Source organism: Gopherus flavomarginatus, chromosome 2 (assembly GCF_025201925.1).
Source record: "Gopherus flavomarginatus isolate rGopFla2 chromosome 2, rGopFla2.mat.asm, whole genome shotgun sequence".
NCBI classification, from domain to species: Eukaryota; Metazoa; Chordata; order Testudines; family Testudinidae; genus Gopherus; species Gopherus flavomarginatus.
In genome coordinates, this window is record NC_066618.1 from 267,640,200 (window position 1) to 267,657,388 (window position 17,189).

At 45.6% G+C, this 17,189-nt stretch overlaps 1 protein-coding gene across 6 annotated transcripts in view; it reads left to right on the plus strand.

The window, feature by feature from the left end:
- OXR1 (oxidation resistance 1) overlaps positions 1-16,314 on the plus strand; it is a 536,651-nt gene extending 520,337 nt beyond the window's left edge. For all 6 annotated transcript variants that reach the window (XM_050940739.1, XM_050940738.1, XM_050940740.1 and 3 more), the window contains 3 exons: positions 14,345-14,440; positions 14,989-15,062; positions 16,083-16,314. In XM_050940739.1, coding sequence (XP_050796696.1) covers positions 14,345-14,440; positions 14,989-15,062; positions 16,083-16,218 — 306 coding nt within the window. In that variant the 3' untranslated portion in view covers positions 16,219-16,314. The remainder of the gene's footprint in view (positions 1-14,344; positions 14,441-14,988; positions 15,063-16,082) is intronic.
- The last annotated feature ends 875 nt before the right edge of the window (positions 16,315-17,189 follow it).

Consider the following 17,189-nt stretch of genomic DNA (forward strand, 5'->3'; position numbering starts at 1 on the left):
AATGAGAACCAGACAGCTCAGAGCCTCAGATGATTGATAAGGCACAGAATTTGTGTCCCACCCAAAAATGAGGAAGATGAATAATCGTTGCTATCTAAGAGTAGATAGCCAACTTGCTTGACATAGTTACCTATCTCTGTACAGTTCCTTAGTGACAGATATGCACATCTTAGCAACCGTTATCTTGAGGTTACAGTGTTGATTAGGCCATCTGCACATTTGATGTAAAAAGACATTTATAGTAGTTTCAGTGCTGAATAATCAATTCTTCGCGTGACAGTCTGTATGGATTCCACTTCTGGTGCACATGCAACCAGTACATACAGATTAAATTCTTTTGGCCAGGGGGTGTGTGTTGGGGCCACCCCAACCCGTGATACTCTTGCAACCCCATCCCTCCACCCGAAACCATAAGTGGTGGAACAGGCCCAGCTGTTCCTCAGTTCCTTCTTGTCTACTGTGGAACCAAATAGAATCCCAGCAGTGTCTGCTTACTTGGTTCACTGCACAATTAGTTGTTAGGCTATCTTATTGTTCATTAGGTTGAGGAGTTAGTTTATAGTTTGCCTGTTGGCAAAAGATATATATTGTGGGGGGGGAGGAGAGAGACGGGAGGGGGAGATAGATATAGATAGAGATTAGATATAGATATAATATCTACCTCATCTATCTATCTAGGTTAGGTTATGTATTAACCCTGGAATTGGGTGACACTAAATCTTGGGATTTAAAACTTGTCCCTCTTGCAAATTGCCATGCCTCTTGGGGATGGGACACTCTACGAACCTTTTCTGCCTGCTTTAAGAGATGGTAACTATGGTTCTTCAAGATGTGCTGTTAGCACAGATTCCATGACCCCACATCTACAGAGTGCTCTAGCCTCTGGATTTTGTATTGATGAAGTAACTAAGGGATGGTTGAGGGTGTGAAAACATCGGGGCCGTGCCTGTGCCGTTGATATACACTGCTGGCCAAAAGAATCTGATCTCACACACCAGAAGTGGAATCCATGTGGGCAACGTACTTCAAAGAAACAGTTACTGTGGGGTAAGTAACTGTTCTTTTTGTAGTATTTGCTGTACTACATCTAGAACAGGAGTAGGCAATCTCTGGCACGGGTGCCGAAGGTGTCACGCAAGGTGATTTTCAGTGACACTCACACTGCCCGGGACCTGGCCACCGGTCCGGGGGGCTCTGCATTTTAATTTAGTTTTAAATGAAGCTTCTTAAACATTTTTAAAACCTTATTTACTTTACATACAGCAATAGTTTGGTTATATATTATAGACTTATAGAAAGAGACCTTCTAAAAATATTAAAATGTATTACTGGCATGTGTCATAAACGGATAGTTAAGGGTTAATGTCTCTTTTACCTGTAAAGGGTTAACAAACAGGGAACCAAACACATGACCAGGGGGCCAATCAGGAGACAAGATACTTTCAAGTCTCAGTGGAGGGAAGCCTTTGTTTGTGTTTTTTGGGTTTTGTTTGTTCTATCTGGGCTCTGAGAGTGACCACAAGTACCTACAGGCTCTCTAATCTTCTATTCCAATTTTGTGAGTACAAAGGTAGAAAGGCGGTGTAGTCTTTTTATTTGTTTTCCTTTATTTGCAAATGTGTAGTTTGCTGGAAGTATTTTAAATTGTATTTTGCTGGGAGGGGAGGCTTCTTTCTAGTTTCTATAAGCTGACAGACCCTGTAACTTTTTACTATCTAAATTGCAAAGATAAACTTTTACCTTTTTTCTTTCTTTTTATTAAAAGCTTTGCTTTAAGACCTGTCAGATTTTTTTTTCTAGTTAAGGCTCAAAGGAACTCAGTCTGTGTACACCAGGGAATTGGTGGGGAGAAGGGAAAAGTGAATTTCCTCTTTGTTTTAGATTCACGGAGTTTGAATCTGGATTGCCTCTGGGTGAAGGGAAAAGAGGAGTGAGGAAGGTATCATTCCTCTCTGTGTGGTGATTCAAGGAGTTTGAATCACGGTGATCTCCTAGTGTACCCACTGCGGAAAGGAGCTGGGAGGAAGAAAGGAGGGGGGAAGGGAAATGGTTTATTCCCTTTTGTTGTGAGACTCAAGGAATTTGGGTCTTGGGGTCCCCAGGGAAGGTTTAGGGGAGACCAGAGTTTATCAGGCACTCTACTCTAAGTCCTGATTGGTGGCAGCACTACAGGATCTAAGCTGGTAATTAGGCTTAGGGGAATTCATGCTAGTACCCATATTTTGGACACTAAGGTTCAGAATTGGGAATTATATTATGACAGCATGCGAAACCTTAAATTAGAGTGAATAAATGATGAGTCGTCACACCACTTCTGAAGGGTTGCCGACCCCTGTTCTAGAAGCTATGGTGTGCTTTCAACACAGCATAGGTTTGGTTGATGGAGAGATACATTTAAAAACTTAAATGCTGCAGTTTGCACGAGCCGGAAGTTCTTTCCCTACTGGTATAGGGTGCTAGCTTTTCTCTGTTCACAAATTATATTGAGATGTTCTGAAACAGAAACATAAAATCATACCGTTAGTTGATACAGCAGAACCTGACTTACGAACACCTCAGGAATGGAGCTTGTTTGTAACTCTGTAATGTTCATAACTCTGAACAAAACATTGACTGTTCTTTTAAAAGTTTACAACTGAACATTGACTTAATACAGCCTTGAAACTTTACTATGCAGAAGAAAATGCTGCTTTCCCTTTTTAATAGTTTACGTTTAACACAGAACTATATTTTGGGTTTTTGGTTGGTTGGTTTTTTTTGGTCTCTGCTGCTGCTTGATTGTGTACTTCCAGTTCCAAATGAAGTGTATGGTTGACTGGTCAGTTCATGACTCTGAGGTTCTACTGTAGTGTATTCACAAAAATGCCCAACAAGGTAGTGTAAAGGCCAAGCAAAGATAACCTTATAGTTTGCACAAAGCAGCATTTTCTGTGCTGGAGGATTAACTAGAAGCAAGGAATGTGCAATGAAATGCACATCTTGTACTATACAAAAGATCTTATATGTTGCTTTGGAACTGGAGCTGTAGTGCCAGCTCTGAGGGTATTTGTATATTTTTTAGCTACCAGAGTTGTGTTTTTTAAGGAATAGCCGAAGCACTAGAGAAGTTGTGCTTCAAAGACTGAGTCTGGCTGTAAATCAAGAAATAATTTTAAGTGTACTATGACTTCTTGCTAATATGTGTGGTAGGTGAAAATATATCTAAGATTAATGTTTAAACATGAATCTTGTTACTTCTGTGAAAATACAATTTATAAAACTAAAAGTTATTAGTTTCTAATTATCAGGGTGAAAGTTCTGATTCGTATCTCCCAGACTCTATGTGTGTGTTTACTTTAATATAGGTATTTTATTTAAGTTCATTTGAGGAATACTGCAGGTAGCTTTCCTAAACTGTGAAATGTTCCAGGACAAAGAAAATAACTTTAGTCCAAGTCTCTCATAATCACAAAATGCATGTCTGATTTCCTTCTCCTGCAGAGGGCTTACTTTAATTCTTGTCACTGTCAAAATGTTTACAGGAGAACTACAATGCGGTCTAGAAATATGTCTTAAAAATAGCGCTTTGCATTTTGCATGATACAGATATATAAAACAAAACAAACTTACAAAAAAAAAAGATATGTGATGTTCCAAAATCTCCTCCGATACAACATAAGAGAAGGGGGAGCATATGATTGTAATGTTGTACTATACAAACTATACTATATTTTGTAATGTTGTACTTATTAAAAGCTAAATTGTAGCATTTAGCCACTAGCCTGCTTTAGGGGTAGTGGAGAGCAATATTACACCAGAAATTTTTTGTGGTGTAATATGGGCAACAAAAAATGGGCAACAGTGCAGATTGCACCTGGTATAGCCTGATCTTCTTGCTTGAGGTTGGCCTGAATTATAGAGCCATAGTTCACCTCCTCCCTGTTCTTCCCTTCCCCATGGAGAGATGTGCACCAGGAGAATAATCCCTGCACTCCTCTGAACGCAGACTGCAACTTCAGTGGCTTTTGTGTGAAGCACTAGATGTTTTGTTTTTTTTTTTATTGCTCGCATGCTCCCCCTATGTGCCTTCCCCTTTTCCCCCACTATTTGTAAGGTGCAGTTACAACCTGATCCTGCTTGGTGTTTTGTGAGCACGTTTCCTCCTACAATGTTTGGTGAAATAGTGCACAGGCATACTGGTGCAAAGGGCTGCCACAGATATTGAAATAATCGAATTCCAAACTGTACAGAATTGGGCACAGAGCTACCCCATGTCTGGAGGCACAGCAAAATATAATTAACTTGGTCCCTGAATAATAGTTGAGAAATCAAAAAAAATGAAGCAAAGTACCTGACCTGGACAACAAGGCTTATTGTTGTACCGGCTTTGTATGTTCTGACTGGGGTCCATGCTATTTAACATACAGTATCGAAAAAAGATGGACAGGAGCACTGATGTAGAGTAAGTTTTGTGAATGTTTATGTTCTGCCAACTTCACTTCGTTCTTCTTGTGAGAAGTTACCCAGGTCTGTTTGTTAAGCCATTTGTAATCCCTATTTAGGGATCTGAAGGTACATTTCCTGTCTATTAGTGATCGGAAATGACAGTACTTCTTCTTAGTCCTGATGAACTTCGTAGTCTCTTCAATTTTGCTGCCTTCCAAAATTTTCCACTTTTTATTGTGTTTTAAAGAAATGTCAAATTGAGCAGCTGAGTAAAGATCAGGTAAAAATCGAGCACCGTACTGAACACCTCATGAATTCCTCTTTTGGCAGAAAATGTGCAAAATCCTCTTTGAGGTAGAGTTTGAGGTTAAATTATTTTTTTTGTCCATTTATCTCAACATAGTAGAAAAATTCTGTATTAGAATAAAGCCCTGTCAATAGAAGTCTTAGAATCAGATGAGCCAAATCATCAGTATACAGGGGCTGTTTTCTTTCATCTGCTCAAACACTTCTGATATTGCGGTCAGACTGAATGATAATAGACAGTCAATGGGGCCTGAGTGTGGGCCACCCCTTTTCCACCAGTGTCTCTGAAGGGAAAATGAATGAGAATACTCCATGGACTAAAGTTGTGGGAGAGAATATTATGTAAAGAAGCAATTAAGTTAATGAGCTTTTGGACAAAAACAACCAAAAAAGTATACTTTGGACAAAAATAAGCCAATAAAGTGTGTGTATATATAAAAGAGAGCCCTATTCCTGTCATAACTAAAAAAAAAAAATTAGGCATATACGGTGCTACCCGTGAAATAGCTTGCTTACTTTCTGTGAATGACATATTACAGATTGCTGGCATCATCTGAGCTGATTCTGTTTGTATGAAACTGTTTGAATTTTGGAACAAGCAGGGGAATAGCTTTTCCAGCTAATGCATTAAGTGGTAGTGGGTTGTTTTTTTTTTAAGACTTTAGAATCAACTTGATTAGCGAGTTTGATTATCGGCCAATACAACTAAGATGGGTATCTCCCAGGTTTCTTCAGCAAGACTGCCAATAATTTCGTGAACAAAATCTAACTCTTTGAATTGACTTGCACAAAATTAGTTTGTATCCCCTTTAAGGAATAGAGGGAGGAAAAAAATCAAAATTTTTAGAATCAGACTGGAAAAATTGGGTTATACTCTGTGAACCAATTGGGAGCATCTTCACTTTTTATGAATTTGAATTATCAGTTATCAAATCTCAATTGTCTTTCTCCCATTACTTTTCTGACAAGTAACTCCTCCTGCTCTAAGACTACAGTAGAACCTCAAAGATATGAACACCAGAGTTAGGCTTATTGGACAACTGGACAGCATGTGGAACAGGAAATAATCAGGCAGCAGTGGAGAGAAAAAAGCAGCAAATAAATATTGTACTGCCTCTGGGCTTTAGCCCTATGCCTCAGGGCATCAGTCACAGGTAGTTGGGGCTGCAGCTGAAAGTGAAGGGGAGGGGAGGAGGGATAACTCAGTGATTTGAGCATTGGCCTGCTAAACTCAGGGTTGTGAATTCAATCCTTGAGGGGGCCACTTAGGGATCTGGGGCAAAAATCAGTAGTTGATCCTACTAGTGAAGGCAGGGGACTAGACTCAGTGACCTTTAAGGGTCCCTTCCAGTTCTATGAGATATAGGCACATCTCCATACATCTATCTGGGTAAGTCTTTCAAAGTTGTTTATAAGGCAAAACTTGCTTTAAAAATATTACTGTAGCCACAGTTTCTTCTTCGAGTGCTTGCTCATATCCATTCCAATTAGGTGTGCGCGCGCTGCATGCACATTCGTCGGAGACTTTTTACCCTAGCAACACTCGGTGGGCCAGCAGGTCGCCCCCTGGAGTGGCGCCGGCATGGCACCTGATATATACCCCTGCTGGCCCGCCCGCTCCTCAGTTCCTTCTTACCGCCCGTGTCGGTCGTTGGAACTGTGGAGCACGGCTAGCCGTTCTCCACTTCCCTAGCGTTTCACTCTTCTACAGTATAGTATATATAGTTCTGTAATTATAGTAATAGTTGTAGTTATAAAGTTAGTTAAGTGTAGTTTGTAAATAGTTATATAGAGGATCGGGAGTTTGCCCCATTTTCCTCCCCATGGTACCGGGGCCCATGCCCGGTTCACCCGGGTTTAAGCCTTGTGCGGCCTGTCATCAACCGATGCCCACAGGAGATCCGCACAACTCCTGCCTGAGGTGCCTAGGCGAGTCCCACCTTGCGGACAAGTGCCGGATCTACAAGGCGTTCAAGCCCCGAACGAAGAAGGAGCGGGACAGTCGCCTGAAGCAGATCTTGATGGAGGCAGCGCTGACTCCCCCACCGTCGGCACCGACTCCGGCACCGGGACCATGTGTCGCCTCCGCTCCGGACCGCCCGGCGTGGGCAAAGGCTTCAACTTTCCGCTCGACACCGGCCTGGCACCCTAGCCGGCACTGCTCCCTCTCCCCGAGGAGTAAGAAGCACAGGGCTCCTGCGGTACCTACAACTGCACCGCAGTCAGAGCGTACCTCCAAACCTGATCGCCCAGCACCGTCATCCGCCGCGGCACTGAGCGTCATCGCACCGTCGACTCCGGCTCCTCAGGGACCGTTGAGTCCGGTGCCTCTCAGCTCCCCAGTGAGAACAGCGGTTGAGCTTGTCGCGCCCTCCACGCCGGAGACCTTCTCCGTTGCACGCGACCTCATCGCCCTGACAGAGCCCGAGCTGCCCCAACCCCCAGCACCGCCGGTGCGGGTTATCCAATCGATGGGCAAGCCCACCATGGTGCGGCCGCATTCGCCGGGCACTACTGAGCATCGGTCCCGTTCCAAATCGAGGGACCACTCTCAGCGTCGCTGCTCGAGATCCAGACGCCGCTCGCAGTCCCGGGACCGCTCCCTGCGGCACCGGTCGTACTCGCGGCACCGATCAAGATCCCGGTCACCGTCGTATTACTCTCGGCACCGGTCTAGATCGCGGCACTGACGTTCCTACCGCAGCCGATCCCAGCACGGCAGCGTACGGCACCAGTCGACCTCCCGGTACCGAGCTGGTAGCAGGTCCCGGTCCAGATCGAAGTACCGCCATGACTCCCGGTACCGCTCACCGGCACCGTGCAGAGACGACATTGGGATGCGCAGAGGCCTGCCACAGTCATCGACGGCTCCTCCATGGCCTTCAAGGCACTCGTCAGCTTCTTCCCGAATGGACAGCGCCTCTTACAGGGGTTCGGATGTTCAGGCCCGCCCGGACCAGGGACCACCACAATGGTCTTTTTGGACACCCTGGGCATACCACCAAGCCCAGGGCGAACCTTCGGGCCCGGCTCGCTCCAGTCAATCGGAGCATCGTGCACCAGAGGCCACAGTCAGCCGGCCTCCCCCCTCAGGTATGGAGGAAGACCCTGTGGATCCCCTGGCGCAGCAGGATGCCCCGGAAGTGGAGGTCCCTCTGGACGAGGCTTCTATTCAGGAACCACTCCTCCCTGGGGTGTCGTCTTCCTTGTCCCCAGATGAGGCGGTAGCAGGCACATCTTCATCAGGGCCCCCGCCGATTGATCTCTGGGCACATCAAGACCTTCTGAGGCGAGTTGCCCAGAACATAAACCTTCCTGTAGAGGAAGTCCCAGAAGTGGAGGACCCAGTGGTAAGCATCCTCTCTGCGAAGGCACCGACCAGGGTAGCCCTCCCCTTCATCAAGTCGATCCAGGCGAAGGCGGACACCATATACCAGTCTCCGGCCTCCATTCCACCCATGGCCCGCGGAGTGGAAAGGAAATATATGGTACCATCCAAGGGGTATGAGTACCTCTATGTACACCCTGCTCCCTGCTCCTTGGTGGTACAATCAGTCAACGAGCGGGAACGCCACGGCCAGCAAGCTCCTGCGCCAAAATCCAGGGAAGCCAGGCGCATGGACTTGCTGGGCCGCAAGATTTATTCTGCGGGAGGCCTTCAGTTCCGTGTGGCGAGCCAGTAAGCCCTCCTGAGCCGTTACAGCCGCAACACCTGGGAGGCTGTTGGCAGTTTTACAGAGCTGCTTCCCCAGGACTCATGCCAGGAATTTTCATCTCTCCTGGAAGAGGGCAGGAGGGTCGCCAGGACCTCGCTACAAGCGTCCTTAGATGCCGCAGATTCGGCAGCAAGAACAGTGGCGTCGGGTGTAGCTATGCACCGTATATCGTGGCTGCAGTCTTCCGGACTACCGCCGGAGCTACAGTACACGATCCAGGACCTGCCATTCGACGGGCAGGGCCTCTTCTCTAAGAAGACAGATCTCAGGCTACAGAGCCTGAAGGATAACCACGTCATCATGCGTTCACTGGGAATGCACACGTCCCAGACTCAGAGAAGGCCATTCCTCCCCTACCATCAGCGCACTTACCCCGTGCCTCGCCCCAGACAAGATTTTAACCGGAGGCGAGGCCGGCCGAACCGTAGACGTCAGTCAGGTTCTCAAAGGGGTAACACTTCTGGGTCCGACAAGCCACCGCAGGGACCCAAGACGAACTTTTGAAGGTGCGCCCGAGAGCAGCTTACCAATCCCTTCCCTGGATCCTCTTCATTTCCTCAACCGCCTCCACCCCTTCCTGCCGTCATGGTCCCAGCTAACTTCGGATCGTTGGGTCCTGCACATGGTGGAGTTTGGTTACCATCTTCAGTTTATTTCTCCACCCCCCTCCCATCCTCCCGCCTCGTCCCTCTTCAGGGACCCCTCTCACGAGCAACTTATCGTCCAGGAGGTTCGCAAGCTCCTGCTCATCGGAGCTATAGAGGAGGTGCCAAGGGAGCTAAGGGGCAAGGGGTTTTATTCCCGGTACTTCTTAATCCTCAAGTCAAAAGGGGGCCTTCAACCCATCCTGGACCTGCGAGGCCGGAACAAATTCATCAAAAAGTTCAAGTTCCGCATGGTAACCTTAGGAACCATCATTCCTTCCCTGGATCCCGGAGATTGGTACGCCGCTCTCGACATGAAGGACGCTTACTTCCACATTGCGATCTTTCCCCCGCACAGGCGGTATCTTCGCTTTGTGGTAAATCAAGACCACTACCAATTCACGGTCCTCCCCTTTGGGCTCTCCTTGGCCCCCCGGGTATTCACCAAGTGTATGGCGGTTGTCGTCGTATCCATGTCTTCCCTTACCTTGACGACTGGCTCATTCGAGGCACGTCGGAGGCGCAGGTGACCAGGCACATCACCATCATCAGGGCGCTGTTTGTGAGTCTAGGCTTGACCATCAACCCGGACAAGTCCACTCTGGTGCCTACGCAGAGCATAGAGTTCATCAGGGCAATGCTGGACTCCAACCTCGCGACGGCCAGCCTCTCCCGGCACCAATTCCAAGCCATAGTGTCCATGGTCACAAGCCTACAGGCCTTCCCAACCACGTCTGCTCGAACGTGCCTTGCTCTCCTGGGGCACATGGCCGCATGCACCTTCATCACCAAGCATGCAAGACTCCGCATGCGCCCGCTGCAGACCTGGCTTGCGTCGGTCTATCGACCAGGCAGGGACGCCATAGACACAATTGTAATGATTCCACCGAATGTTCTAGGTTCCCTAGGCTGGTGGACAATGCCCTCCCAAGTGTGTGCGGGCCTACCGTTTCACGCCCCTCAGCCCTCAGTGTCCTTGACAACGGACGCATCATCGCTGGGCTGGGGTGCGCACCTGGGGACCCTGCGTACACAGGATCTATGGTCACAGAGAGAGCTGACTCTTCACATCAATGTGCGGGAGCTGCGGGCAGTTCACCTAGCATGCCAGACATTTCAACGCCATTTACACGGCCGTTGTGTCGCGGTATTCACGGACAACACAACGGCCATGTATTACATCAACAAGCAGGGCGGGACTCGGTCCTTCCCGCTGTGTCAGGAAGCAATACGTCTGTGGGACTTTTGCATAGCCCACTCTATTCATCTAGTGGCCTCCTTTCTCCCGGGAGTGTGGAACACCCTTGCGGATGACCTAGCAGATCCTTTCTGTCCCACGAATGGTCTATCCGTCCAGACGTCCTCTATTTCGGTTTCCGGAGGTGGGGGTTTCCCCAGATAGATCTGTTCGCCTCCAGATCGAACAGGAAATGCCAGGTGTTCTGCTCCCTACAGGGTCGCTCCCCGGGCTCCCTGTCAGACGCGTTCCTCATTCCGTGGACGGGACGTCTTTGCTACGCCTTTCCACCCTTCCCTCTCGTCCACCAAGTCCTGATCAAGGTCCGGAGAGACAAGGCCCGCCTCATCCTGATCGCTCCGGCTTGGCCGCGGCAGCCTTGGTACACCATGCTGCTCGATCTGTCCCTGGCGAATCCAATTGCCCTGCCTCCTTGGCCGGATCTGATCACACAAGACTTCAGCAGGATGCACCATCCGGACCTACAGTCCCTCCATCTGTCTGCATGGCTCCTGGCTGGTTAAGCCAGTCCGAGTTACGATGTTCTGATGCAGTACAACAAGTGTTGTTGGGCAGCAGGAAGCCTTCCACGCGTTCAACCTACCTAGCGAAATGGAAACGCTTCTGCTGCTGGTGCTACCAGCACGGCCACGACCCACTCTCCGTGCTAGTCCCCACCATTTTGGACTACGTGTGGTCTCTCAAGCAGCAGGGCTTGGCGATCTCCTCTCTGCGCGTCCATCTCGCGGCTATATCTACCTTCCATCCAGGCTAGGCTGACAAGTCCGTGTTTTCCCACCCTATAGTGTCAAGATTCATCAAGGGCCTGGAGCGACTATACCCTCAGGTCACACGGCCTACCCCTACTTGGGACCTGAACCTGGTCTTGACCAGGCTCAAGGCGCCCCCCTTCGAACCCTTAGCCACATGCTCGCTGCTGTACCTGTCCTGGAAAGTGCCCTTCCTAGTCGCTATCACGTCGACTCGGCGAGTCTCGGAGCTTTGGGCTCTGACCGTCGACCCCCCGTACACTGTCTTCCACAAGGACAAGGTACAGCTGCGACCGCACCCAGCGTTCCTCCCTAAGGTCATCTCCGCCTTCCATATTAACCAAGACGTCTTCCTGCCAGTCTTTTACCCAAAGCCACATTCATCCCGACGAGAGCAACAGCTCCATTCCTTGGATGTCCGAAGGGCTCTCGCATTCTACATTGAGAGAACTAAACCCTTCCGACGTTCACCACAATTGTTTGTGGCAGTAGCGGAACGCATGAGGGGCATGGCAATCTCCTCCCAGCGTATCGCATCCTGGGTCACGTCCTGCATCAGGACATGTTACGACTTGCCCCACGTGCCAACGGGGGCCCTTACCGCCCATTCTACCAGGGCTCAGGCTTCGTCTGCCGCGTTTTTGGCTCATGTCCCCATACAGGAAATCTGCCGTGCGGCCACCTGGTTTTCTGTGCATACCTTTGCATCACACTATGCACTGGTCCAGCAAGCTAGAGACGATACCGCTTTCGGCGCAGCGGTTTTACAGTCCGCAGCGTCTCGCTCCGACCCCACCACCTAGGTAAGGCTTGGGAATCACCTAATTGGAATGGATATGAGCAAGCACTCGAAGAAGAAAAGACGGTTACTCACCTTTGTAACTGTTGTTCTTCGAGATGTGTTGCTCATATCCATTCCACACCCGCCCTCCTTCCCCACTGTCGGAGTAGCCGGCAAGAAGGAACTGAGGAGCGGGCAGGCCAGCAGGGGTATATATCAGGCGCCATGCCGGCGCCACTCCAGGGGGCAACCTGCTGGCCCACCGAGTGTTGCTAGGGTAAAAAGTCTCCGACGAACGTGCACGCGGCGCGCGCACACCTAATTGGAATGGATATGAGCAACACATCTCGAAGAACAACAGTTACAAAGGTGAGTAACCGTCTTTTATAATCTATAAATCTTTGTTAAATTTATTTAACTTTAAAATAACTTTGAAATACATGTGACTGGCAGACATTTTCAATGGGAGTAAATGAGTGAATGTAATTGTCTTTTTTAAAATCTACTTGGAAGGATAGTATCATCTAGAAAGCTTTGAGAAATCACATTTAATATTCTTACAGTGAATAGCAAATATTTATCAAAGGAACAGTATTACAAATAGTCACTGCAGTTTTCCTTTTTAAATAAGGCTCCATACTATTTTTACATAGCTGCTCCTCCAGTTGGGTTTCTTTCATTTCAGTTGTAAATCTAAACCACCTCAAAACAAGGTCTCTTTAGGAGATTCTATGGGCAAGAAACACCAATGTTAAGACCTGGTAAAGTTCCTATTACAAGCTGTCCTGACCTGAAGAATATATGGTGGGGTCTATTCTAAAGCTTTATTTTAATTAGAAAATTGTGTTCAGATCGTACTTACATAATATCCCTTAAGGATTGAGTTCTCCAAGGGGATCAACAAGCATGTGGACTAGGGTGATCCAATGGATATATTGCACTTAGATTTTCAGAAAGCCTTTGACAAGGTCCCTCACCAAAGGCTCTTAAGCAAAATAAGCTATCATGGGATAAGAGGGAAAGTCCTGTCATGGATCAGTAACTGGTTAAAAGATAGGAAACAAGAAATAGAGATAAATAATAATTTTTCAGAATAGAGAGAGGTAAATTAATGGTGTCCCCCAGGTGTCTGTACTGGGACTCATACTATTTAACAAATTCATACGTGATCTGGAAGTGAGGTGGCAACATTTGCAGATTATATAACAGGGTTCAAAACAGAACTAGATAAATTCATAGAGGAATGACTGTATTAGCCAAGATGGGCATGGATGCAAAACTATGCTTTGAAGTGTCCTTAACCTCTTCCTCTGCTGAAATCACTGTTAGCCAGTCAGCTAACTCATTAACCAATCACTCAGTTAAATGTTTTGCTTTTTGGGAAACTAATACTTGTTTAATAGAGTTTGAGTATGCTGTCTACTAGCGATGACTGGTAATAACTAGTTGTGTGTGATGGTGTTAAACAGGCCTAATTACCATTTCAAACTTTTATGGTACCCAGGAAAAGGCCCAGAACCTGGATGAAATTAGGCTCTGGCCTGGTCTACACTGGGGGGGAATCGATCTATGACACGCAACTTCAGCTACGAGAATAACGTAGCTGAAGTCGACGTATCTTAGATGGACTTAAATTGACTCACTTCACGTTCTCATGGCGTGGGATCGACGGCTGCCACTCCCCCGTTGAGTCTGCTTCCGTCTCTCGCCTGGGTGGAGTTCCAGAGTAAACAGGGAGCATGTTCAAGGATCGATTTATCGCATCTAGACGAGATGTGATAGATCGATCCCCGATAGATTGATCACTACCCGCCGATCCAGTGGGTAGTGTAGACATCCCTCTGTTGCCAGGGTTGAGGCGATTGTACCATCCCCTTCAGATTGTACCGTCCCAGAATGAGGAGTTAAGGAAAGAGCCACTTCTGTTCCAACAAGAAACTACCCTAATGGGAAGATGGCCTATAATAAGGGACCTATGAGGATGTATGTATGTGTAATTCAGTGTATATTAGTGGTAGAGGAGAAAGTATGCAACAGGAAGCAGGGCCCAGAATCTTTTTGGACCTGGGAATTACCCCCCAAAACATTTGTATCTTGCTGTCTCTTCAACTGTTGTGCATATGATTTTAATTTTTAATTCTTGCACTTCTTATTCTAGACTGATTAGTCAGCAAAGAATTGCTTGACAGTTGGTTCGTGCCCCTCCCTTCCAAAATCCTCACAAAACAGCCTGCAATATCTCTGTTACAGGTGGTATCATTAGATCTTTTGAGGTTTCTGTGTTTATCCCAAAAGCAGATTTCAAATCTACCTACATCTAAAATGATAACAGTATGTCAGATACCCACGTAAAAGAAAAATATTTCATTAGTAAAACTACAAAGGTTTTGTTGATGCAATGTAGATTGTGTAGCTTCAGCATTCTTCTTACACTTTCGTTCTCAACTTTTTCTTCTCTCCTATAGGTTTTTGGTGCACTAGCTTCTGAACCTTTTAAAGTGAGTGACTGCTTTTATGGCACTGGAGAGACCTTTCTGTTTACTTTCTCTCCAGATTTTGAGGTAAGGCGATACAACTCCTTTACATCTTATTTAACCATTCAGTATTACAGTATCAACAATATTGACTACAAGAAGCTATGTTTAAGGGGTGATAAAGACCCAGTTACACCTACCAAGAAAAAATATCTAGCGTTAAGGTAAGAGCAAAGGAATGGGAAGGGACATAGGAAGTGGGATGATACTTAAATTTAATGGTATAGTAAAGGCTGTGGCATTCCACATATGCTGCAGTTTGGCTAGGGGATATTTGGGGATACCAGTAAAGATGGAGTTGAAGTAATTGAGGCAAAAGTTAATGAAAATATGGGTATGGATTTGGAAAGATTGATAGGCTAAACAAGTGTACGTAGGCATTATTTTAGAGGTGAATTTGTTCACTAGAACTGATCCATTTGCTCTTTAAATATCTGTATAATCAAGAGCTGTGGATCTTCTCACTGACGCTAGAATCATGGCAGACTTCTGGGTCAGGAGTAATGTGACAACACTTGGAATTCACAAAATTCAATTTTTCAAATATTTAACTTGCTATTCTCTACTTTCATTAGGTCTTCAAATGGACAGGAGACAATATGTTTTTTATTAAAGGAGACATGGACTCTCTAGCTTTTGGTGGGGGAGGGTAAGTCATGATTCATACTGTTATTCTTTGTGAAGAATTAATTACAATGGTCTTTGTTTAATGTTGTGTACACACAGTAAAACTGGTATTAATTTTAATTTTAGAAATCTCAAGGCCCAAGAAGCTTTAATGCTAATTATAGATATATGTATGTATCTATTAATTGTCCGATTTAAGAAAACCATTTAACACTCGTTGTAAACTCCAGTTTGTACATTTATTAGACTGTTTTGCATTCCTTTGCATTGCTTCAGCAATGGAAGACACAGAAAGTTTTACCTCGGATAGGTCAAGATACCTTTACATGTCCTGACTGACAGCATACTTGCTTTGTCTGAAACTGATACAAGATGTTAACATTAAAAAATATAATGACTAGCAAGACAATTGAAATATATAGTAAATTGCCTAAAATTATAAAAAATGTTGTTTTTGGCAGAACAGAGAATTGAACCTAGGTTTGCAGAGTCCCAGGTTAGTGTCCTAACGCTAGTACTCTGACAAATATGTCCCAAGAAGTACTTTGTCAGAAAAATCTGTTTCCAATAAACCTAGGGCATGAATACTTGAAAGCCTTGAAATGGTATTCCATAATCTTTATTTTTTTCCCCCAATGGAGCACCCATATTTTCAACTTACTTCTATATATTTTTAAATCACTCTCTGCTCTTCTAGTGCAGACATTTTGTTCTAAATTACTAGAGCATTCTTCCATAAAAGAAGAGCAGCGGCCGGTGTGGCTGGCCCCAGGGATAGGGCCACTCCAGCAGTGGCTGGTGCAGCTGCCTGCAGGGCTGCCTGAGCGACTGGCTGGACAGCCGCTCCAGCTGTGGCTTAGCAGCCCTAGGATCAGCCACACTGGCCATTGCAGAAGTCGTAGGTCACAGGAAGTGACAGAATCCGTGACTTCTGTGACAAACACGGAGCCCTATTTATAATTCTAGCAACTCTAACTGCATTTGTTAGGTTAACTTTGTTCTTCTTCGTGAATTATTTTTATGTAACTTCTCTATGTTCCAGGGGTGAATTTGCTCTTTGGCTTGATGGGGATCTCTACCACGGAAGAAGTCACTCTTGTAAAACATTTGGGAATCACACACTTTCTAAGAGGGAAGACTTCATTATCCAAGACATTGAAATCTGGGCTTTTGAATAAGTGTATATGTGTCTCTGCAGGCTATTGTCCCAAACCTGACATGAATCAGTGCAGCTCTAAAAGCCCTAGAAGCAATAGAATACAGTATTTTTATACTATAGTTTTAAAGTTATCTTCATGGTGATCCAGATACAATTTTGAAATAGTATATTTAAAGTTGTCATACTTTATTGTATGCTTAAGAGATTTCTATAAGTCTAGGCCACATGGGCTGAAACTGAATGTCAATTAAGTTAATCTTGCTGTTGTGGAGCCAGCCTCCCAAATTATCTGTCCTTTAGTCTACCCCTTTGTCTCTTCAGTTCCCTGAAACATCTGTCTAGATCCCTTCAGGACTGCTTTGTTATATCTCAATTAAGATTATTTTTCTATTAAAACTGTATCTCTGAATGGAGCTCCCCCTTCAGGGCCTGTGTAAGAGGAAAGTTTTGAGTGTGATGATTTGGCAGCAACGCTGCAAACACTGGTCCAGACCACTGATTGATTCACATGGTGCCGCTGCTAGACAAGAAGTTTAGCATTCTGTATTGGAGCATACCATTACCTTAGTCCTAGTTAGAAAATTCATCCAAATTCAGTTGTGCCACTTGTTTTATTAATGTCCAATTTAGAAAACACATGTCAGTTACATCATAGTAAAAGTTCTACTTGTGTGCTGATCATATTAAAGGATATTTTGCACATGCTGTTAATGATCTGCAGGTTTGGGACAAATGAGGACAGCATTGAGCTATGTGATTAAAAACATAAAATAGCAAGGGAATGTGATAGTTCCACTGGGTTTAATGGATAAATCAAGTAAAATGCAGTGAACGAATTTGTAGCTGTAGTAGGGCATTATGCATACAGACTATGAAATTGATGCATTTTTCTTCAACATAAAGTGTCAGATATATACTGTTCTATAGATATACTGTTGTAGCCTTGTAGCACATCAACTCTAAGAACATAGCTTATTCCTGTCCAAAAGA